At 47.0% G+C, this 21291-nt stretch overlaps 9 protein-coding genes across 9 annotated transcripts; 3 read left to right on the top strand and 6 right to left on the bottom strand.

The window, feature by feature from the left end:
* Positions 1 to 2006: 2006 nt before the first annotated feature.
* On the bottom strand, positions 2007 to 3590 carry FPSE_08150 (uncharacterized protein; the record flags this gene model as incomplete). The annotated part of the gene is made up of 1 exon (XM_009261268.1): positions 2007 to 3590. The coding sequence occupies one exon, from the start codon at positions 3588 to 3590 to the stop codon at positions 2007 to 2009; it is 1584 nt and encodes a 527-aa protein (XP_009259543.1).
* Positions 3591 to 4070: 480 nt separating this feature from the next.
* On the bottom strand, positions 4071 to 6158 carry FPSE_08151 (uncharacterized protein; the record flags this gene model as incomplete). Its single annotated transcript, XM_009261269.1, has 3 exons — positions 4071 to 4276; positions 4327 to 6013; positions 6138 to 6158. 3 exons carry the CDS (start codon positions 6156 to 6158, stop codon positions 4071 to 4073), a joined length of 1914 nt encoding a protein of 637 aa, XP_009259544.1.
* A 982-nt stretch (positions 6159 to 7140) lies between these two features.
* On the top strand, positions 7141 to 8401 carry FPSE_08152 (uncharacterized protein; the record flags this gene model as incomplete). Its single annotated transcript, XM_009261270.1, has 3 exons — positions 7141 to 7584; positions 7637 to 8178; positions 8230 to 8401. 3 exons carry the CDS (start codon positions 7141 to 7143, stop codon positions 8399 to 8401), a joined length of 1158 nt encoding a protein of 385 aa, XP_009259545.1.
* A 381-nt stretch (positions 8402 to 8782) lies between these two features.
* Positions 8783 to 10578, bottom strand: FPSE_08153 (uncharacterized protein; the record flags this gene model as incomplete). The annotated part of the gene is made up of 9 exons (XM_009261271.1): positions 8783 to 8909; positions 8970 to 9370; positions 9419 to 9673; positions 9725 to 9784; positions 9831 to 9943; positions 9994 to 10159; positions 10206 to 10264; positions 10312 to 10356; positions 10410 to 10578. 9 exons carry the CDS (start codon positions 10576 to 10578, stop codon positions 8783 to 8785), a joined length of 1395 nt encoding a protein of 464 aa, XP_009259546.1.
* A 489-nt stretch (positions 10579 to 11067) lies between these two features.
* FPSE_08154 (uncharacterized protein) lies at positions 11068 to 12724 on the bottom strand (the record flags this gene model as incomplete). Its single annotated transcript, XM_009261272.1, has 2 exons — positions 11068 to 11595; positions 11651 to 12724. The coding sequence occupies 2 exons, from the start codon at positions 12722 to 12724 to the stop codon at positions 11068 to 11070; spliced, it is 1602 nt and encodes a 533-aa protein (XP_009259547.1).
* A 361-nt stretch (positions 12725 to 13085) lies between these two features.
* FPSE_08155 (uncharacterized protein) lies at positions 13086 to 13865 on the top strand (the record flags this gene model as incomplete). The annotated part of the gene is made up of 1 exon (XM_009261273.1): positions 13086 to 13865. One exon carries the CDS (start codon positions 13086 to 13088, stop codon positions 13863 to 13865), a length of 780 nt encoding a protein of 259 aa, XP_009259548.1.
* An 842-nt stretch (positions 13866 to 14707) lies between these two features.
* Positions 14708 to 16317, bottom strand: FPSE_08156 (uncharacterized protein; the record flags this gene model as incomplete). Its single annotated transcript, XM_009261274.1, has 3 exons — positions 14708 to 15295; positions 15351 to 15744; positions 15791 to 16317. 3 exons carry the CDS (start codon positions 16315 to 16317, stop codon positions 14708 to 14710), a joined length of 1509 nt encoding a protein of 502 aa, XP_009259549.1.
* A 614-nt stretch (positions 16318 to 16931) lies between these two features.
* FPSE_08157 (uncharacterized protein) lies at positions 16932 to 18605 on the top strand (the record flags this gene model as incomplete). The annotated part of the gene is made up of 4 exons (XM_009261275.1): positions 16932 to 17006; positions 17081 to 17219; positions 17295 to 18370; positions 18495 to 18605. The coding sequence occupies 4 exons, from the start codon at positions 16932 to 16934 to the stop codon at positions 18603 to 18605; spliced, it is 1401 nt and encodes a 466-aa protein (XP_009259550.1).
* A 533-nt stretch (positions 18606 to 19138) lies between these two features.
* FPSE_08158 (uncharacterized protein) lies at positions 19139 to 20892 on the bottom strand (the record flags this gene model as incomplete). The annotated part of the gene is made up of 5 exons (XM_009261276.1): positions 19139 to 19251; positions 19299 to 19807; positions 19862 to 20189; positions 20246 to 20815; positions 20880 to 20892. 5 exons carry the CDS (start codon positions 20890 to 20892, stop codon positions 19139 to 19141), a joined length of 1533 nt encoding a protein of 510 aa, XP_009259551.1.
* Between the last annotated feature and the right edge of the window lie 399 nt (positions 20893 to 21291).

Genomic DNA, 21291 nt, shown 5'->3' on the forward strand with positions numbered 1-21291 from the left:
TCCTTTTGGATATTGAACATTGCTTGAATCGTAGTGCAGTCCGTTTTCCATATCAGCTAGATGGTGTGTTGAGCTTGAGTCATCCTGCTCCTTGTCCTTGGTTGATCTGACAAGTGTTGTTAATTTGATAGCATTGCTTGGTCGACTAACACGCTGACTGCTCTTTCCATACGAGCTAAGGAATCTGGCTGGTAGTATGTGGTTGAAGATGGGACGTAAAAGAGGAAAGCAGGCTGATTTATTTAAGTTAACATGATGATATGTTTCACTCATTCAGATGGTTACTCACCGGAAACAATAGCAATATTCACTTCAACTGAGCCCAAGATACAGAACATAGCATAGTCATAAGGCATTTGTGTTGTGTTATTATCGTAATTGACAAGTTCGACCAGAACAAACATTGAGGCAAAGCAGACGCTGTAGATATTGATTAGCCTGGATTGGGTCAAGATATTTCGCAGCACTGTGGATAGATCATACATAGCTCCAAGCAGAAACAAAGCAGTAATAGCTAGCTTCTGGCCCGTTGGTAGGGAAAGTCGAGCCACTTCGATGATTGGCAAAATAAGGATGGCAATGTCCATGATAAAATGAGTAGTAATAGTACCCAGAAAGAATTCGCCACTGTCAAGATTACAGACCTTGTCTGTAATACTATAGTCCCAGAGTGACTGCACAGGGACACAGCGGAAGGTGAGCATAAATGTTCTGAGAATAATCCATACGACTACCATCACAATCATGACTAGGATCGGGATGCGGATTGAAGAAATCCTAAAGAGGCGCCAGTATAATGTCAAAATGGCTATCTTGGAACAGGCGATGGATGAAGCATAGCATAAAGAGTTCAAGAAGCTAAGGAACCGGGCTTGTTGCAGAATTGCTTCCCTCTCATCACCGGTTATGGAGTCCGGAATTTTGACGCCGAGGTATGTGTGCAACGTCCCTAGGTTATTGTCAGTCAAGGCTGAGACATGATCCTGGAGTGTCGCGTACACTCAATCATGATGCCGCAGTAGCCTGTTGCGAAAATAAATGCCAGGATGGAAAAGTAATCATCGAACCACCAACTCATTTTGGTCATCCTTCGGGCGCAAACACGCATAACAAGTGAGACCAGCGCTGCAAGCCAAGGAATGGCGACGCCGGCCCAGATGTTGGGTTGAAGCCCAGCCATTATTTGGTCATGTGTGCATGTAGTGGAATGTCATACAAGAGGTCGGATGCACCTGTGTAACAAGCGACAGGTCTTGCGCAGTGGAAAAAGAGGACAATAGAAGAATGTGAGAAATGATTTGTGATGCAATGTGGACGTAACCAACGTTATCATCACTGGTAAAGAATGGCGCTGAATCTGAGAATGGGAAGCACTGACTCGCTCAATGACAGAAGGCTTGATACTATTGCTTCCCCAGATAAAGCTAACCCTATACTGGAGAGGCGTTAATGGCATTGATAAGCTCGCGTACCGTTTCCCGTTCAGCCCTGAGTTTTAGGTTGGGGTAATGGGTCCGATGGCGTAGTATCGAAGTGCGTGAGTGGCCCGAAAACGCCACCGGTGATAAGTGTCTTGCAACGAGTCGAGGATTGAGAGTGTTTGCTGTTTGTTATTGGTGCCAAGCCCGCCTCTTCGCTTCGGAATGCCATCTCGTATCATAACTAACTACTTGGCTCACCAATATTGAGCAGGGTTTAAGGAAAGGAGAAGGCGATTGTGTACCTGTATTACGAAAGGGGGCTATCAAAACACAAAGCTACTACGGATATAGTAGCGTTTCATTACAATTGCTTACAATACTCGCAGTAGACTGATATATGGAACAATTCCGGCAACGGAAAAGTCTGTATTGGCTTAGTCTACAGAGTAAGGTTGTAGTACTAACCACCAACTATAACTATGGAACAATTCCGTTCATGCAAGGTTCAAATCAGGGGTTTGCAAACTTTAATCCTGATTGCTACTCTGCCACTGAACCCTGTATACTAAAGCTAATCAATCTTGTTCACAAACGGCTTGAAAAAGATTGAGCTTGTCTCTTTGCAACGACATTTGCAGCAGCCTTCCCAGCTTTCGCTCCAAATACTGCACCAGACGTCAATCCACTTCCCCCGGGATAGTTAGAATAGAATAGGCCTCCCACCATTTCTCCCGCGACAAACACGTTTGGCACTGGAGAGCCTGTCACCCCATGGATTAGCTGGGCGGATTGCGGATCAACTTTGACACCTCCAAAGGTAAAGGTGATACCACAAGTCACCTTGACTGCCATGTAGGGACCCTTATCCAAGGGCAAAGCCCAGTTTGACTTGGCCAAAGCCAGCTTCTTCTTTGAAGACTGAGTTGAGACGCCGTCTCTAATGGCGGGGTCCCATTTGGCGTCGGGGTTCTCTTGGCGATGCGCGTATACTGCTTCGTTGTACTCTCGGATTGTGTCGACAAAAGCGGATTTGTCTCGGAGTCCACGCTCGGCACATTTTTGGGCGAGCTCGTCCACTGTCTTTGCAAAAATGCGCTCGACACGCTCCTCGCGATATTCCTCCATCCGCAGCCAGTCCATGGTCCTTGAATCCCAAACCTGGAAGGCTAGCTGTTCTGGCTGCTGGAGGATAGCACGGCCAAACTTTGCGTAAGTGTAATTCCTCAGGTCAACACCTTCGTCGACAAAACGCTGGCCATCAACATTCAACATGAGGCCCAGAGGGTAACCCGACTTGGTGTACTCATTGGAGGCTTCTCGATCGCCAGTATTTGGGTCAGCATTAGCGTCCCAAGCCACAGAATGGCACCCCGACCAGTTTCCGACAGCTTTCCCGCCTAACTGTTCGATGGCTAGGTTCAAAACATCTCCAGTGTTGTAAGGTGTTCCGCGGACCATAGCCATGTCCCACCCAGCACCAAGAAATTGGCTTCGCATCTGAGGGTTGGACTCAAATCCTCCTGCAGCCAATACGACAGCGCTAGCGTTGAGTGAGCGTTTGTAGCCATTAACTAACAGCTTAACGTCGTAACTGTCGTCAGTTGAATGCTTTTGTAGCCCTGTGAGCGCTGTTGACCACGAAACCTGAACGCCCCGCCTCTTGATCGCAGCAAGGTAGTCTTCGATAAGACCCTTGCCTCCATCCTGGGTCTTGATGTGGAGACCGCCCCAGAACTTAATCCGCCCGTCAACTTCGTATGCCTGTCTGTTGAAAGAAAGCTGGAAGCGGATACCATTTGAAGCTAGCCATTTGATAGTTGAATTGGAGTTTTGAATAAGTGTCTTGGCCAGCTCTGGATCTGAACGTCCCATACACACCCTGTCCATATCATCCTGGAAGTCTTTCTCGGTATATGGCGCAAGGTCAATTTTTCCTGCTTGTTCGTGGGAAACATTGTTGACAAAGGGTAAAAGATCGTTTAGTCCGCCGTGGGCGATTCGATAGGCGCCAGCAGTAAAATAAGAATTACCACCCACCCATTCTTCAGGGCACTTGTCTATGAGTAGGATGTTCTTGGCTCCGTTCTCGGCCGCAGACAGAGCTGCTGCGAATCCGGCATTGCCACTGCCCACGATCAAGACGTCAACGTTCTTGGGGAGATGAGCCATGTTGCGAAAGAGGTGGGGTTCGAAGTGTGTTTGGGTAATTGAAGGGAGAAACAGAAAGTCTCATGCACAGCAGGTAGAAAGATGTGCTTAGATGCTTGTGAATCAAATCAAGGCAGTCGTGTCTTGGGTATTTAATTGATAGATTGAATCTCAGGTATTCGGAGCAAGACAGTAAGTAACACAATAGGAGAATCATTCTCCGTGACCCACAGCAATTCGGAGAGTGAGTCTCCGAGTGGAGTTCTCGGCACTGAGCTAACATTAGCCGATGTCATTCCAGACTCACAGGGGAGACAGATAGGCTTTGCTTTGCATGCACAGTACCTATTCTTGTCCCCAGAATTTTTTTAGATTTTATTCCTTTGTTAGCATCAAGCATTGAAAGAATGTGATGGAATATGGCATTCTTTAGTTTTGCTCTACCCCTTGCCTGTGATTTTATTACAACTCAATAACCATATACAGATAGTTATTTGATCCCTAGATAAGTGGCAGTTGTGTGTCTTGGTCTAACGACGGCGTTGGTACATTGATCCAGCCAAACAATGGATCGAGTGGCAAACTGTAGTCTGCATCCCCAGTGCTCATGTCGTAATTTTGATAGGGCCACTCTGTTGCATTGAATGAATTGTGAATTGCATCCAAGTCGAGCGAAATATCAGTTACAATGGCAGAGTTAGTTTCTCCTACATTTGTTTAGTCAACAGATCAATGGAACTAGCCTGTCGTTACTTACCAACTGTCAAGTTGAGACGACTAGCTTCGATAAGGCGCCTGATACTATTGGCCGGCTTGGCAACGCCAGGGTTCGCAATGCAAAGTTCATCCAAGCATTCTAAACTCCTCCTCAACAGATCTAGATGCTCCTCCTTGTGACTTTGGGAAGCCGCGTTGCGGACGTGTATAGTGCACGCAACGTAGACTGCATATGCCAAAACATAAGGCGCTCCAGTGAGTTCATAGGTCGACTTGTAAACGGATGCTATACTTGTAATACATCTTGCTGCAACTGTGCATTGCTCCCATGATCGAGAGGGCGTTCCAGTTGAGCGAAGATGCCCGTCTGAGATAAAAGGTCGATGAACCAAGATGATAAGAGAGTAATACAGATTGTGTAAGACCATAATATTTGGGGTCTGAGCTTGGGTCCTGGTCGAAGTCCACGGCTGGAAGTCGAGCTCGGGAGCCAAGTCCTCTCGCCACTTCTGTAACGCCTGCTCAATTTTCAAGAGACTGTTCTGGGCGTTTGAGAATGTGGCTCCGACAACGTAGAAACGATTGATGATATTCGTCATTATCTTGGACAAGAGGCATAATTGTTGGAAAGTCGATACTGAATACCTGGGAACCATGTCATCCATATTCCTAGGCAAGCTAGGAGTAGATTCTACCGTCGAATTGGGAAGATGAAATGGCTCTGTTTCTTCATATAGGTCGAGAAATTCGCGTGATACTTGGGAGTCGCAAAGATTGATAGCCACAGGTCGACCCAAGTAAAGGCTCTGGAGCTTATCGCAGACAAAGGCGCCCCAGAACACTCGTCTCTTGATTTCAATATCCTCTGAGTGATCTGTTGTCTGTTTGGGATCTAGATGGAGACCTAAATCATATACCATCCGTAGAGCATAACCAGTATATAACCATCCTTTCGATGTCTCTCCACGCGCATTGTATGTTGAGCCAAGCAGGAGAAGTCCCACGATTGTTGTAATGTGTGGTCGCATTAAAAGAGAGTTTTGTGCAAGAAGCTCATCACACCGATTAAAAAATCGGAGACCAGCACTCGATGGATCTCCAGGATCTTCTCTGACCCCAGGACGAGGCGAGAACTTGCTGCAGCAGGCAAAGATGGCGTTGAGCATAAAGGTGGAACAATACTGACCCGAACATTGCAAATCGCGCATCACAGCAGGTCTGTAGGTAAGAAGGAATGTGTGGTGTTGACGATCCCAGTGAAGGTTGAGCAAGTGCATTGCCAACTCCGTCTGTACCCCAGCGATAGTTGGATGCTTCATGAGTCCATATTCCAGATGCCTCTGAAGAGCAGCATTTGCTATCAGACTATTCTTGACGTTCTCAATCCATGCTGGGTCACATTGCGTGATCTTGTCGGGGCTGTTCTTTGCTGGGTTGTATAATGCAGATGACGGACCAAAGCTGTTAGTCTCACCAGAATCGTCAACAGATACAAAATTGGCAATGTCCAGCTCGTCGTCGGATACAATCGCGGGCTGAGAAGGAAAGCCAATTGAAGAATGTTGGGTTTGTCTGGGAGGGGCGTCCTTTACTAATTCTGATAAGATGACATTCCCATTATTATCAACAGCGGATGAAAGCAATTGTTCACGTTTCTCAGCGTCACTTTGCCTGAGAGTCACGATGAACGCCTTAAGAGCAGACGCGTCGCGTTCAAGTTTGATGATCTGCGAGAATGTGGGTCCGGGAAAGTTAGCAGAGAAATAAGTCACAAGACAAAGCCATTTGCCTACCGTTTTCGTGGTGTTTCGTTGTGGTAAACACACTCGCGATCTTGACTCTGACAATTACGACATCTTGGCCGTGCAGCATCACATCGGATCTTCTTTGTCCGGCATGATATGCATGCTTTAGCTAATGATTTCGGTTGTCGCCCAGTCCCTGTCTCAGCTGAAAGGTCATTGCTTCTCGAGGCCATTATAGGGTAGCCCGTGCGGTGATGATATGACTGGACAGATAACTAGCGGAGATAGTATGCAACAGACTCCGGTGATTTAGAACCCGTTTCAATACACGGCGTCTTGTCAATAGATTGGTTGCTTGTGTAGAGGAAGTTGCAGAGGGCGGGTAGAGATGCTCCGATGGAATTCCAGGACAAAGGCAGACAAGATCCAAGTTGGAGAAACCGTACCGGAGTATCAAGGCCCGTGGATCTACCTAACTGAGATGGTATGTATTATGTAATAGTGGATATCTGCTCACCCGTTCTGTTCAGCCACTTGACCTGTGCGAACCAAGTATCCATGTGGCTTATGTGACTCCACACATGCTGCCGTTTTGATCTCTCGCTACTTGTAGCTATCATGGGTCTGCAATAATTAAACCCTGAGGTACCAGACACGGTCCTTGGGGTACTGGAAAGCCCGGCCGCTGAAGGCACAAGAAAATAAATTAGTAGATCAGTTTATTGAACTAAGACCTTGCTTTATCAGACTGCTTATTTGTATACGCCAAGGATTGGGATAGCTCTGGTTTTACTATCCGGAGAACCCTGTCTGGTGGTTCGGAGTGCCCATCTATGCCTGACTTGGATAACGTTGCTTAATGTCGCAATCTATAAGGGACAAATCCGTATCTATGTTGCAATACACTTTGCATATTGCATCTGTATGACCTACCAATGGGATCTAGATAAATTGGCCCTTGCCATTGTGTGCTTGCATGACGTGATCATAGGGTAGTACCGTGAGGGGAGAGGTACAGTATATCTAGATGCGGCTTCTGCTGTTTATCCAAGTATCAAGACTTTATTCTGTGAAGCATAATTATCAGATATTCACTTACACAGCACAAAATGGTTCCTGCGCCAATTGATTCCAGCATCAAAGATGTTGCCCCGCCCATCAAGGACACCCTCGCCCTCCCAGACGCTGCCAAGCAACGTCTCGAGAAATCAGGTGTGGATCTTTCTAAAGGATACCCTTACCGTCCATTTCGCCCAATGTATCTAGACGATGTGTACAAGATTCGCGACAAGCCTCGCGACCACGTGGATGCAGGCGCGCGGGCTGACAAGTCGAAGAAGAGTCTTTTGTCTGCTGCAACAAAAGTCACTGATCTTACGGCGTACATCGGAACCGAAATTGAAGGCTTGCAGTTGAAGGATCTCACTGATCAACAACGCGATGAACTTGCTCTGTTGATTGCAGAGAGAAGTGTTGTTTTCTTCAGAGATCAGGATCTTTCGCCGCAGCAGCAGAAGGAACTCGGCGAGTGGTATGGAGAAGTTGAAGTTCATGTAAGTGACGATACTTTCAATTGCTATAGTCGAAAACTAATACAGAGAAAAGCCTCAAGTGCCTCAGGTTCCGGGTCTCCCAGGTGTGAGTGTTCTCTGGCCCGATTTACAAGCGACAGAGCGTCCCGCCACTTTTCGCCAGCCAGGAGGAGCGTCTCGCTGGCACACAGACTTGGTGCACGAGAGACAACCGGCAGGTATCACACACCTTCATAACGATACTGTTCCATCCGTTGGAGGTGATACACTCTGGGCCTCTGGCTACGCAGCATACGAAAAGCTCTCACTAGGTTTTCGAAAGATCATCGATGGTCGCTCGGCTGTTTACAAGTCTGCGCACCCATACCTTGACCGCGACCATCCTGAACAGGGTCCCAAGTATGTCGAGAGGGTTCATCCTCTAGTCAGGGTTCACCCTGCGACAGGCTGGAAAGCGCTCTGGGTAAACCGTGCAATGACCGATAGAATCGTCGGTCTTGACAAGGCAGAGAGCGATATTATACTTAACTATCTGTATGATGTCTATGAGACAAATGTTGACATCCAGGTACGCTTCAAGTGGACGCCCAGAACCTCAGCGCTCTGGGATAATCGGTAAGTATCCATTTGGTTGTAAAAATATTTGACCGATGTTAATCGTTATAGCATTACTATCCACAACGCTAGTTGGGACTACAGTGGAAGAGAGCCAAGACATGGCACGCGGGTAACTTCACTGGCTGAGAAGCCTTATTTCGATGCATCAGCACCGTCACGAAGAGAGGCACTGGGTCTCTTGGGAGAGAGTGAGAAGAAGGAACTCGAGGCGTTGGAATAAATTTGAACACATTGTCTATGATGGTGCATAAATAGCTAGTGTATTCCTGAGGAATACGACATGACTTCAAGATCCGGGTGCATTGTCTTCTATGTATCTCCTAGCTTAGCTAACTTTGTGCACTTGTCCAACAATTCAAATTAAAATACGTAAGTAAATTGTGTGGGAAACCTATCACTTCACGAAGGTACTTAATGAACTCAATACTGTCTATCTAAATTGCCTTCTTTGACTCGATTTTGCTTGTACTCGAAATACTTAAAAGGATAATTGGAACGATCGCTTGACAATCTTGTACTAATTTACAAATGGAGGCATTACTTAAAGAGACTTCGAGCTCACATACAATATCAATGTACTGTACAAACCCTTCCTGTCACCCTAATACTCAAATCTCCATCTGGGATCCGAATCTCCCTTCCAATCTTCCACATCGCCCACATGCTTGATCTCTTCACTGACAGCCGCTCGACTCTGGTTCTGCTTCTTTAATCGCCACCCCAAAGTACTAACCACTACAATATTTGCGGTTAGATATGCTAACGCCATAGAGTGACCAACCACAAACCGTGGGCCATCGCCCGACCTGTACAGCTGTGTTCCCATCACCGCACCAAGGTTTCCAATACTGATTTGCATAGCATTTGCAATGGCACGTTTGGTTTGTCCAGAGACATTGATAGCGGGCCAACTGAGAACCAAGGCGGTGCCGGGGTAAATCCCAGCTGCTGCAAAGAAAGTTCCCACGTACGAGACGCCAGGCCTTACGGTAGGGTTCGTGTTGGCGAGAAGAATTATGTATCCAATGGCAGCAACTGCCGAGGAGCCAGCGATAAAAACAGCGCGCTTCGCAAGCCTTTCAGAGGCTATAGCAACACCAAGGGTAGTAACAAAGGCAACGGCGTAAGGTGGGATAGTCAAAAGCTGGGCTACCGCTGCTGTGTAGCCAAGATCCTTGATAATCGTGGGCTAATCAGTTAGTATTATGTGCACAAGATCCGTTTCGGCAAGACATACCAGAAACAGAGACAGTGTATACAATGGCAAACTCATAGTATGGAAGCCTAACCCATAGAGCCAGCAGCTTGGATCCCTGAACGCTTCTTTCACAGCAGCCCAACTGAACTTCTCTTGACGGATAGCGTCACTATCTGCGTGCAGACGCTCATGAATGAAAGACCGCTCGCTCTTGGTGAGGGACTTGGACGTGTCGGGATAGTTCTCAATGAACCAATATGCTGCGACAGCCACAACGACCGTGGCGATACCTTCCTGGACATGGGTCAGCCTAGACTAGTACGCCGACCTTGGACAAGAACTCACAAGAATGAAGATCCATCGCCATCCATTCTCCCAAACTATGCCCGACATTTTTCCAATGCCCTTGTTTCAGTCAGTCATTGAACACTCTGGATGTGAGGAGTCATACATATGCTAGAATACCACCGAAAGCTCCAGCGAGTGAAGCAGCGCTAAAGAATAGTGAAATACGAAACTGTCTTTCGCGTCGCTTGTACCACATTGAGAAATAATATACCACACCTTTCGGCTCGTCAGTACTTGTTCTGAAGAAGCTGTTAATTGGAATTTACCTGGAAATAGTCCACTTTCTGCCACACCGAGGAAGAACCGAGCGATAAAGAAGCCTGTCTTGTTTTGGACAATGCCGAGCAAGGTTGCTACAATTCCCCAGGCAATAGTAAGTGTGGGAAGCCACAGCCGAGGGGTTGTTTGTTTTAGGATAATATTGCATGGAATCTAAGAGTTATTAGAAGAGGACGGATTCAATGACTGGATTACATACTTCGAAGAGAACATAACCAATAAAGTAGAGAGTCAATCCAGTCAGGTACTCATTTCCAGCTGAGATTTGTTAGAAACATCAGAGACGAAACGGTAGTTTATCTTACACATATGCAAATCATCAATCATCCCTTCAATGCGAGCGTTCCCAACTGATCACGATACATTAGCTCAGGATCATCCATTTGTGTAAACCAAGTTATACCATTGCTGCGATCTAAGAATGATAGAAGATACAATATCCCAACAGCTGGCAGAAGTCGCAGATCGAGCTTGCGTAACAAAGCTTTCTCGTTCACTGGAACTTCTGTTGAAACTGTGACTGCCTCATCGCTTAGGTCTGACGGCGAATCGTTCTTTAGTCCGGTTTCCATAGTGTCAGTCTACTGGGTTGGTTACAAGATACACAAAAGGTAAGCATGTATCACGGCTACAGGGGATCTCCAGATAAATATATTCATAGTCTATGAATGATGTGTCTTGGTGTAGGTATTGCACCATATGACCCTGCCCAAATATCAGGAAGGTTGCACTTTTCGGCAATGGAAAAAGTTAGTTCAAGAAGCTCGGGATTATGACGATGCGATCGTATTTCGACAATTTCTAGTATTGATACTTATCTATGACATCACTAGCATGTTTTCATGGTATGAAATCGTTAATATTATATGTCGCCATATCGGCATGTCTGTCGTGATCACAGATCCAACCAATCGGAGTCCAAGACAGGTAATTTCGCAATTTAGTCCATGCCAATCTTGGAGATCGCTCTACTGGTTTACCCGCGTCTTCATACACTGGTCTAAACTCTGGTTAATTGATGTTCATTTGATTCAAATGCAATATAATTAAATTGCCCTAGTCTAGGAAAACCCCATCGCTGCCCAATTATTCAGAACCTTAGTCTTGATGTGAGATGGGTACGACGTTTCAAAATCGACAGCCTTGAAATCTCTCGGCCGGTCATATTCAGAACGAAGCAAACAGTCAGAAATAACTTTGCCACCTCTCCTCGGCGTCACGGGTATCTGCGTCATGTAAGGCGTCAGAGGATGTGAAGGCACGTCTTCGAAATGGTATGTATCATGACCTGGTCGACACCGCGTTGTGAACGCCCACATAACCTTGTCCCAGTCGTAGATATCCACGTCGTCTCCTATGAGTAGGACTCGATTTATGAGCATTGTACTCTTGCTTTTGAACAAAGTATCTCCAAGACGTCTACAGAACTCCTCAGAAGTGGTTTTTAGGGTCCTGAGCTTCTCTGTATCTACTTGTAAGACACACCATGTTGCTAGTGTTTCGACTGGGGCGAAAGCCTCCTTAATGGGAAGGCCATGCTCCCTACACAGAAGAAGCACTTCGGGAGCTGCAAGCTGAGCTGTTGTGTGCTGGAGAAAGTCAATATGATGTTTGGAATTGTAGCCAGTAGCAGACAGGACTTACAGATTCGTCAATAATATTTCCAGGACAAGATATGGGCAGTATCGCATTGTCTCTGTACGTGATGGCGTCAACCCTAAATAAAGGTCCTTTACCACCTTCTCCATCAAAGACAAGTGCCAGGTAGTCCCCAAAAGGACCCTCGGTACCCTTCTCCACTAGTGACATGGTACCCTCAAGTACGATCTCACTTGATGCAGGAACGAGAAGATCATTCATCTCACATTTTACCATATCAAGTGGCTTTCCTGTCACTGCACCAATGTATTCGCTTTCTGAGACACCTTCTGGGACTGGCATGGCTGCCACGATGGAAGCAATGGGAGGGACACCGAGAGCCAATGCCCAGGGCATCTCTGTCTTCCCCTCGGCCAGCCACTTGTCCCGTATAATCGAATTGTGCTGCCCCGTGCCAACGAGACAGGCAAGGTGGTTCTTGTTGTGAACCATGCCACGGAAAATTGACCAGTTTGTCCAGGACTTGTCAGGGGTCTGCAAAACATGGATCCCATAAGTGGCCAGATATTTGCCACCGTCTCCTTCATGGAGATACGGAACTGGCAATGACTCGAGATCAACATTAGAACCAAATATCTTGTTTTGCTTGCATGGGCCCGTTGGCAGGATCTTGGGAGGGATGGGCTTGGCTGTTTTCCAGGAAATGAAGTGGTCTGAGATATCTTTCCAAGTAGCTGTCGCTGGAAGACCAAGGTTTCTTGCTACTCGTCCAAACTTCTCTTTGTTGCCTTTTCGGAGGCTCGCAGCGTTGCCAAAGATACGCCACAGCCCATCTGTTGACCCTTTGACGTTGTTGAATAAAGGTGCTTTGTCGCGAATTTCACTCACTCGACGGCATATAGCTCCGATCTCAAGATGAGGGTCCACCTCTTTGTCGATTTCAGCGAGATCACCATCTTGGCGTAGTATGTCCAGGAACTTTCGAAAGTCCAGCTGAGCTTCGACGGGGTCGACCTCAAGCTGTTTGTTGGCCGTTGATATTGTTCTACTCTTCGATAATGTACGTCTGACGCCAGTGCATCGTGTAGCTAGGTTGATATAACGTCCTGAAATCGCCATGGTTATGGATCGATGGAATCGCAATGATGACCGGAGGGAAGGCTACAGGTTCTTTGATAACCAGAAAGACTTACACGAACCCAGGACTGGCTGTCTCCACTATCACCCTCCCCTCACATTCCGTTCCGTTGGTCTTGCATGCAAGAGCGGAACTTAATCGGAAGTCCGGAAGCCGGCGGAACTTAGTGTAACCACTTGATAGCATCGAACAGACTGTGGGGAGTTCTTGTTACAGCTTTGATGGTCCAATTGCTTTGCATTAAGATAAGCATTAATTTACATGCATGTCACTTGCCATCTCGTCTAATATTTGAACCACGATTCAACACCGCCAAGAAGCATCTTTTAAACAAATCACGAAATGCCGTACTCACTATCACTATGTTCACATATGGTCCGAAGGGTAGTCAATGTGACTTCTCCTCGTTTGCATCAGACATGGAACCAATCCTGTCGAGGATTCCGAACAACCTCGTTGGACCAGACAAACCAGCCTGATTTATATCAAGACACGACGGCATGTTCTACAAAGAGTGTTAAGGCATCCAAAGTACGCTTTCTGCCTCCTCGGCCAAAGCGTATCGTGGTGGGTATCACTGGCGCCACAGGTACACCCTACGCTATCAGACTTCTCGAGATCCTCAAAGAACTTGATGTCGAAACACACCTAATAATCAGTAAATGGGCTCTTGCCACGTTGAAATATGAGTGCTCACTTACGGAATCTCAAATACGAAGTTTGGCATACAGCAACTACACCTCAAAAGACATGTCAGCCCCAATCGCATCAGGCTCCTTCCAGCACAACGGCATGGTAGTTGTGCCTTGCAGCATGAAAACACTAGCAGCAATCAGAATTGGCTTTGGCGATGAGCTAATCGCTCGCGCAGCAGATGTCAGCCTGAAGGAGAACAGGAAGCTTGTGCTTGCGATCCGTGAGACTCCGCTCAACGACATACATTTGGATAACATGCTGTTCTTAAGAAGAGCTGGCGCCGTCATATTTCCACCCGTGCCAGCATTTTATACCCGGCCTAAGAGTCTCGAGGAGGTGGTCGATCAGAGCGTGGGTCGCATGTTGGACATGTTGGGGTTTAACATTGAAGGGTTTGAGCGATGGGACGGTTTCAGGAAAGATTAAGAGCAGAACCTGTTGTTATTAATTTTATCATCCATCTGATGTATATGCATATAGTATCCCTCAGTGTCCAATGTCTACTATAATTGAGAGTGTGAATGCAGTGAGAACTGTAACGGAACTGGATCCTCAAACTGTCTTACAGTCATTAAATGACTGCTGTTCTTTTGCTGCTATATATATCTGAGAGTAGTATTGCCTAGCCTGAGGATTTAAGTACAATTCTACAGAGTTAACCTCATCTAGATTAACAATTTGTGCATCAATCCAAACATGAACATTTCGTTTTTCACTACTCGCGTGTGAGCATGGTTGGATTTCGTGTGGGACTTTTCTGTATGTGTCATCTGCGCAGAGGGACTCAGAAATCTCCGTTGTCTTCGACTTTCTTCTACGGGCTGGGTCATGAGTGAGACTCTCTATCAGGTACAGCCCCGTGCCACATGGATGAACTATTATCTATCCACGGCCATGATTGACTGTTCTGTGGAATGCGGCTGAATTACCCTAAATGTACTAGTCTCGTCTCCATTTCAATTGGGATCACAACAACAACAACATACGAATCGACCTAACTAAAGCCTAGACTGTTCGCCGAATTGCGGGGAACCTTGTTCAAAGACTCGGGGTTGGTTAGAGCAACCGTTATTAGATAAAAGTGTGACAGATCACTTCGATTTTATCTCTTCTAACGTAAACATGATTCAAGTCAATGTCCGCGGCGAGAGAAACGACGCAAACGCTCCAAACCTCTACCGTCGCGGTACCTCCCCTCGCAAATCACCATGTGTAATTAGCAATAAAAATGCCTTGGCAGGTAAGTGCACCGTTTGGGGTCGACACGTCTACTGTATCCACGTAACTGTCTTGTAGTAAAGGAACTCGTCCAAACCTTGGTAGCCGTTGAACCGCCCGAACCCGCTGCTTTTGACTCCACCGTGGGGCAGCGCAAACTCATCATGAATAGACATAGAGTTGATATGCACAGCACCAGAGTCGATCTTCTCCGCCAGTGAAAATGCTTTGTTGAGATCCTTGGTGTAGATAGAGGCAGACAGTCCATAATCCGTATCATTAACCAGCTTCAATGCCTCATCCTCATCGTTGAATGTGAAGAGTGATACACTGGGGCCAAAGGATTCTGTCTTGTAGATATCCATGTTCTTGTCAATGTTTGTCAAAACTACTGGCGTCATCTTGGTCGCTGCGCCCTCAACCGGTTGAGGGTCGCTATAGACTGCTTCGGCCCCTTGAGCAAGTGCGTTGTTGACAAGATCGCGGTTTCTCTTGGCAGAACCAGACGTCACCAGGACTGGCGTCGTCTCGGATGATCCAAACATGGCCTTTATCGTATTCTGGAGTTTGGTTTTGAATACATCAGCAATGGATGAGTGAACGAGAATACGTTCTGTCGACATGCATATCTGGCCGGCCTAAAATTGGAGAGTCAATATAGTTGAAAGGCGTAGTTTGGGCATCAGGACTGACATTAAAAAAGCCCCCCAATGTACACTGGACAACAGCATTGTCCAAGTCGGCATCCTCAAGGACCAAGGCACTAGCCTTTCCTCCGAGCTCCATCAGGACAGGTTTCAAGTGCTTCCCGGCGGTGGCAGATATAATACTTCCAACCTTTGAGCTGCCAGTGAAGTTAATTTTCTTGATATCTGGATGAGCAATCAGCTGGTCTGTGACCACTGCAGCATCAGACGGTTTGTGGAAAATAGTGTTTAGAACGCCATCGGGGAGTCCTGCTTCCCTGAACACATCTGAGAACGCCCAGTAGCATCTTGGAGAGAGCTCGGGTCCCTTAAGAATAGCAGTGTTGCCAGTAGCCAGTGGGAAGGTTATGGATCGAAGACCGAGGTGATAAGGGGCGTTCCTTGAACAGGTCAGTTGCGATCAGCTTATGTGAAATAATTTCTTACCAAGGTGCAATGCCAAGAACAACTCCATAGGGTCTTTTGAGAACAAGTGCCGATGTATCTGGGTGAATTGATACGGGTATCTGGCCCGTAACAGCTCCAGCGATCCTCCCAGCAGTATCCCTCAAGCCCTCAATGGCTAGACCGATGATGAACTCTTGGTACTCTTTGCTTGCGCCGATCTCTTCTTGTATATAGCCAGACAACTCTTCCTTGCGTTTGGCAAATATATCGGCAGCTCGAAGAAAGATATCCCTGCGTTCGGATGGCTTTGTCGCAGACCAGCCCGGGAAGGCCGTCTTTGCTGCATGTACAGCGTCGAGAACGTGTTGCTCAGATACCGTTGAGCAACGGGAGATTTCCTTTCCTGCTAAGCATCCGATGACTGGAAACGTTTCGTCTGTAATGACGTCTTTTCCATTAATAATGAGAGGGACTGTGTGAAGATTTCGATGGCGAGGGAAGTAGAATGCCTGGAGCCGATAACATTGCTTTCGGCCATGTTGTCTTACTCTAGTGATGGAGTTCATTTTGGAACTTGGCTATAGCACAACCGATATACAGAGACAGGATATCAGTTAACAATTTGTATGTGGGCTGCGGCAGAGGAGTCGAATAAATGAATAAACACTGTAGTTTATACGATGCAGTGCATACCACGGGGTTATCCGGTACTATTCTTCTCTAAAATAAAGTACACTATTCTAGCCGGTTACTTCTCGCCACTCATCTCATGAGCAGTCAAACTCCTGCTCGCTTGTATGAAAGGTAATCTATGGATAACAACAGGGTTCGGAATTTTATGGAGAAAGTCGGGGTAGCCAGGGATAGTCCATGGCGTTGGTGAAAATGCGGCAGATTTTCCCCATTCGGACGAAATAGGAATGGAAACTAGTGGCTGGGTCCAGAACCATACTGTGGTAGATATGCTTGTCTCCAGGTCGGTAACGGTTATCACAACGCTATGACGACGACGAGAGATAGGTCCATTGCTTAGCGTCTTGCCTGGCTGCCCCTCGCATTCATCAGGGGCTTCTGTGTCTCGGCAAATCCGCCTCTCGCCCATGCCCAGTTCCTCCGACACCTTTAATCAGTTAACGCGCGGTTTGACTACCCCCACAGGAACTGGCTGGAATCTAACACCATGATGACAGACGGAGCTGCTTCCTTGCAACGGAAGCAAGGGGCATGTCTGCGCTGTAAGCGGTTGAAGCGCAAGGTACGTTGGGTTGGGTTGGCAGACGCTTGGCTCCAGTTCCACACTTCCCAATTAGAACTGACTTATCTCTTCAGTGTGACCAGAAGCAGCCACAGTGCACTCAGTGCAAGAAGAAGCACCGGGAATGTAGTCTGCAGGTGTTTCGCGTCAATACTGTCCAGGATTCGTCGTTACTGATCAAGAGACCACGGCAACAACGTAATAGAGCTACAGGTTAGTGCTCGCTTTATTCCAAACAAACCGTGAAGAGAAAAAAGGCGATTTACTAAGAATGCTATGTTTATACAGACAGCAGTTCAGAAAAATCACCCGATGCAGCGTTGAGTTACTTGGAAGACATTTACGAGTCTTCTGAGCTACCACCTGACCCAGATTGTTCCCTCCAGGGGGATGGACCAAGCATCGCCTCGATTCATACCAAATCACCCCTACTTTCTGAATCTGAAGCATCAGAGTCGAGTTTGACAAAGTCATCGCACAATTCACATCGAGACAGTCATGGAAGCCCTGGCTCATGCATTGAGGTTCCAGACTTCATAAACCAGTCTATGTCAATCCTATCTCCTCAATATTCCATTCAAGCACCGCTCAGCTCTGGTTTAAGCAGAGATATAGTTGAGTCGCCAGTCAGACGCTTATTGTGGGACTACTTCGTCAATCGAGCGTCTCAGGTGTTTCTCTGTTGGGACCCAAATGATGCAAAACTAGACAAGGCATACCGCGATCCATATACAGATAATCTTCCCGTGCTGGCTGTTCATAGTCGACCTATGATGTTGGCGTGTCTCGCCTTGTCGGCCTTTCACTCAGCTGGTGGTGGCCGCAGTCGTGAAGACTTATCCCTCATAACTTCATTAATGTTGGAAGCTGCAAATGAACTTGCTGCTTCGCGCTGGCAGGGACCCCAGACATTTGAACGACTTCTCGGCACCGTCGGTGCGGCTTCTTTGCTTTATCTACTCAAGCCAAGCATGTATGCCGACATGTTAGCACTCAGCAGGAGTGCAGCTTTGTGTCTTGCGAGTGCCCCCAGCTACAAAGCAACGCCGCCGTTGTATCAAGTCATTATGCAGATATTCAGATGGTCTGACATATGCTCACAATGTTCCTTGAAGCGATACGTATCCATTCCCAATGAGCCAACCCAGCTTTTACTTGAGCTCAAGGACAATGAAAGAGCATCAAACCTATCACCCTCTTACGCTGACTGGGTTGTTCACCCACTGTATGCGTTTCCAGAAGAGCTCATTGCTCCGTTGAGGCGAGTTGCTTGGCTAGTCAGGCTTCGGCAGCAAGGCTGTGTCATGACAGCCTCCGACACAACTGTTGATCTACCTGCTCCTACTACTACTAGGGTGTTGCAAGTAAGCCATGACACATGCAGCACTGGAGATAACGTGCAAATATCTTCTCAACATTTCGACGAGCTTGTTGACCAATCAGAACAAATGCTTCACCTGGCCAGGGAATCTATACAACGTGATAAAGCTAAACAGCACAACTACAAACCAACCTTATCACCAACGGCGCCAGATCTCCGCACAGATATCCAGCGTCTCGCCATTGCAATGGACTCTGCAATCATCATACTTCTTCTAACACGACTGAGAGATAGCCCGTGGACAACACCGCAGATACGGTTTCACGTGAGAAATGTTGTTACAAATCTCAGTGCCATTGATCCAGAATCGAGGTTCTCCAATGGTATTGTTTTCCCATTGTATGTAGCAGGCCTTGAAGCTGTAGATGAAAACGATCGGACCGTTATCATTCGATGTATAAAGCATCTCCCTGGACTCTGGTCGCAGCGGGAGTCACAGTTGGAGTCCTGCTTGAAGCATGTCTGGAGTTTGAGGGATGCGAATCCTGGTGCAACTTGGATCTCGTGGATAGATCAAGGTATGTATTGCCTATACTGGGTTTATATGATACTTGCTGACATCAGTTCGCCCAACAGCTACAGGGTTCGAAGATTGTATCCCAGGCTGACAATTTGATGACAGCTATATTAAGAGTAGTGCTACTGATAGTACGAAATGAATACTAATGGTGAAAAAGCATCATTGAAACGACTAAACATTGCCTTGGAGAAGAATGGCCAGATGAAAACAGACCACCTGTCTGTGACAAACTCAGGTTCTCCGATACTGTTCAATGCGAGGTCCTACGAAACGCTTCTTGGAGTAGAAGACCCAGTTCAACGATCCAAAGATAGCACAAATTGCGATGACGGCACTCGCGTAATCTATGACAAGTCAGCACCATGAAGGATAGGCAAGGGGAGCAACTTACTCATACTGTTCCCAGTCACAGGAATGGCCGCAGGAAGGATGAAAAAGACAGAAAAGACAGTACCAAAAATAACAACCAAGATATTTGCAGTCCATCCAACCGCATCAGGCACACGGAATGCTCTGTCCCGAGGCAAGACGCTATCTGAACGTTTGTGCCACAGTAGGAGAAGTGCAGGGATTGTAAATGAGATAATCTGCAGAACAAGGCTTGATCCGATGACGGCCGAGAACGCCGCACCAGACCCAAGATAGATGCAACCACAGATAAAAATGACTACCGAGTTGGTCACGAGAGCCCAGACTGGGACCTGGTGCTTAACGTTGACGCTTGCCAGGTACGATGACCCAGGTAATCCACCGTCTCGTGCGAATGCCCAGGTCATGCGAGATGCTGTCTGCTGCACAGCCGTCACAGCAAATAAGGTGATGATATGAAGCATTATATCAAAGACGGTAGCTGCCGTGTTATTGCCTGTTGCCTGTCGCCAGAGCTCGTATATCGGCATGCTATAGTTAAATCGTTAGCCTAGACTCCTAGTCAAGTTGGTGGCAGCTTCTTACGTTGTAGCCATCAGTGCCTCCAAATTGGTAATAGAATAACACATGGACACAGCGAACCCGAAGCCAGTAAGACAACCTATCGTAACGATTGCCATCATAGCCCTTGGCACAGTGCGTTCTGGAGATGTGCATTCCTCGGCGAGATGCAGAACAGCATCGATTCCTCCGTACATAGACGCTGGGGTAACGAGGCCTGTCAAGAATGTGACTCCTGCTGGCCAACCTGTATGGTTGTCGAATGTAGTCCATACGCTCTCAGAGGAAGCTTTGGAAGAAAGGGCGAGGCATGTAACGAATATGATAAGGAACATGACAAGACTAAGAGCGACTTGGGTATCCAGTTAGTCCATCTTCTATCATCATGTATAGTATGGGGGTACTCACAACCAATGCTGTGTGTCCAGGAAGCTCTCTGCAAGCAAAAGATATTGTAAAGCAACAAGACCAGATTGATAGCCTGAAATACAAGAAAGTAGTGCCAGCCCTGTGGAACAAAGGTTTCAATGTAAAAAGCCGGAACTGCGAGGAGTAATTGTGACGATAGAATTGTGATGGAGGCAGCGAGAAAGGTCCACGAACAGACCGCAGCAAGACCACAAATATACGACACCAGCCTGTTGGACTTGTCGGGACACAAGATAGACGTGAAGTGATACTGTCCACCTGCTGTCGGGTATACAGATGCAAGCTCTGAAAGGGTTATAGATATGGCGAAGTAGGCCAGCGCGACGATGAGGATTCCATAGAGAACTGTTACTGTCCCTCCGGCGGAGATGGCTATAGCTAAGGATGTCGAGAAGGCTATCCAGCTATTACAGACGTTGAAGCCTAGGGCGATGATTTCCAGTGGCTTGATGTCGCGTCGAAGGACAGGCTCGAAAGCGCCGTTGATGTTGATGTTGATAGCATCGTCGGATAGTGACTCGGGGCAGTTGGGTTTCTCGATCGTGCCACCTTGATAATAGCATATCGTCAGATTGGTTCTCATAGTCCATCACTGTATGTTTTGTATACTTACTTTTTGCTGACATCTTGTCGGTTTCCATCTTTAGTTGAATAAGATGTCAATTCTGCACGCCACTCTGTCCCGGGACCATGCTGTGTTATAGATATTACTTCACCCAGTCCTCACATCGGCCTTCTGTTGCGAAATCCGTTTCATCAAGATAAGGGTTGGATCATAACTTAATGAGGATATTGTGCCGCCCTCGATAAAGGATTCCCTATGGACAAGCGTGTCAGGTGGATGATCGGCCAAGCTTAACACTAAAACATACAGATAGCATAAGCTTTACAGTATGGGGTAAATCAGCTAACGTAACAGATATCCAACGAAGCTTGTCTATCCTTGTTCCGTTATTGCATTGTACTAGATTCCGATCACGCGGGACGTCTGGCGCTTGTGGGTAGGGGTCCGCGATGCACCACAG

Source organism: Fusarium pseudograminearum, chromosome 2 (assembly GCF_000303195.2).
Source record: "Fusarium pseudograminearum CS3096 chromosome 2, whole genome shotgun sequence".
NCBI classification, from domain to species: Eukaryota; Fungi; Ascomycota; class Sordariomycetes; order Hypocreales; family Nectriaceae; genus Fusarium; species Fusarium pseudograminearum.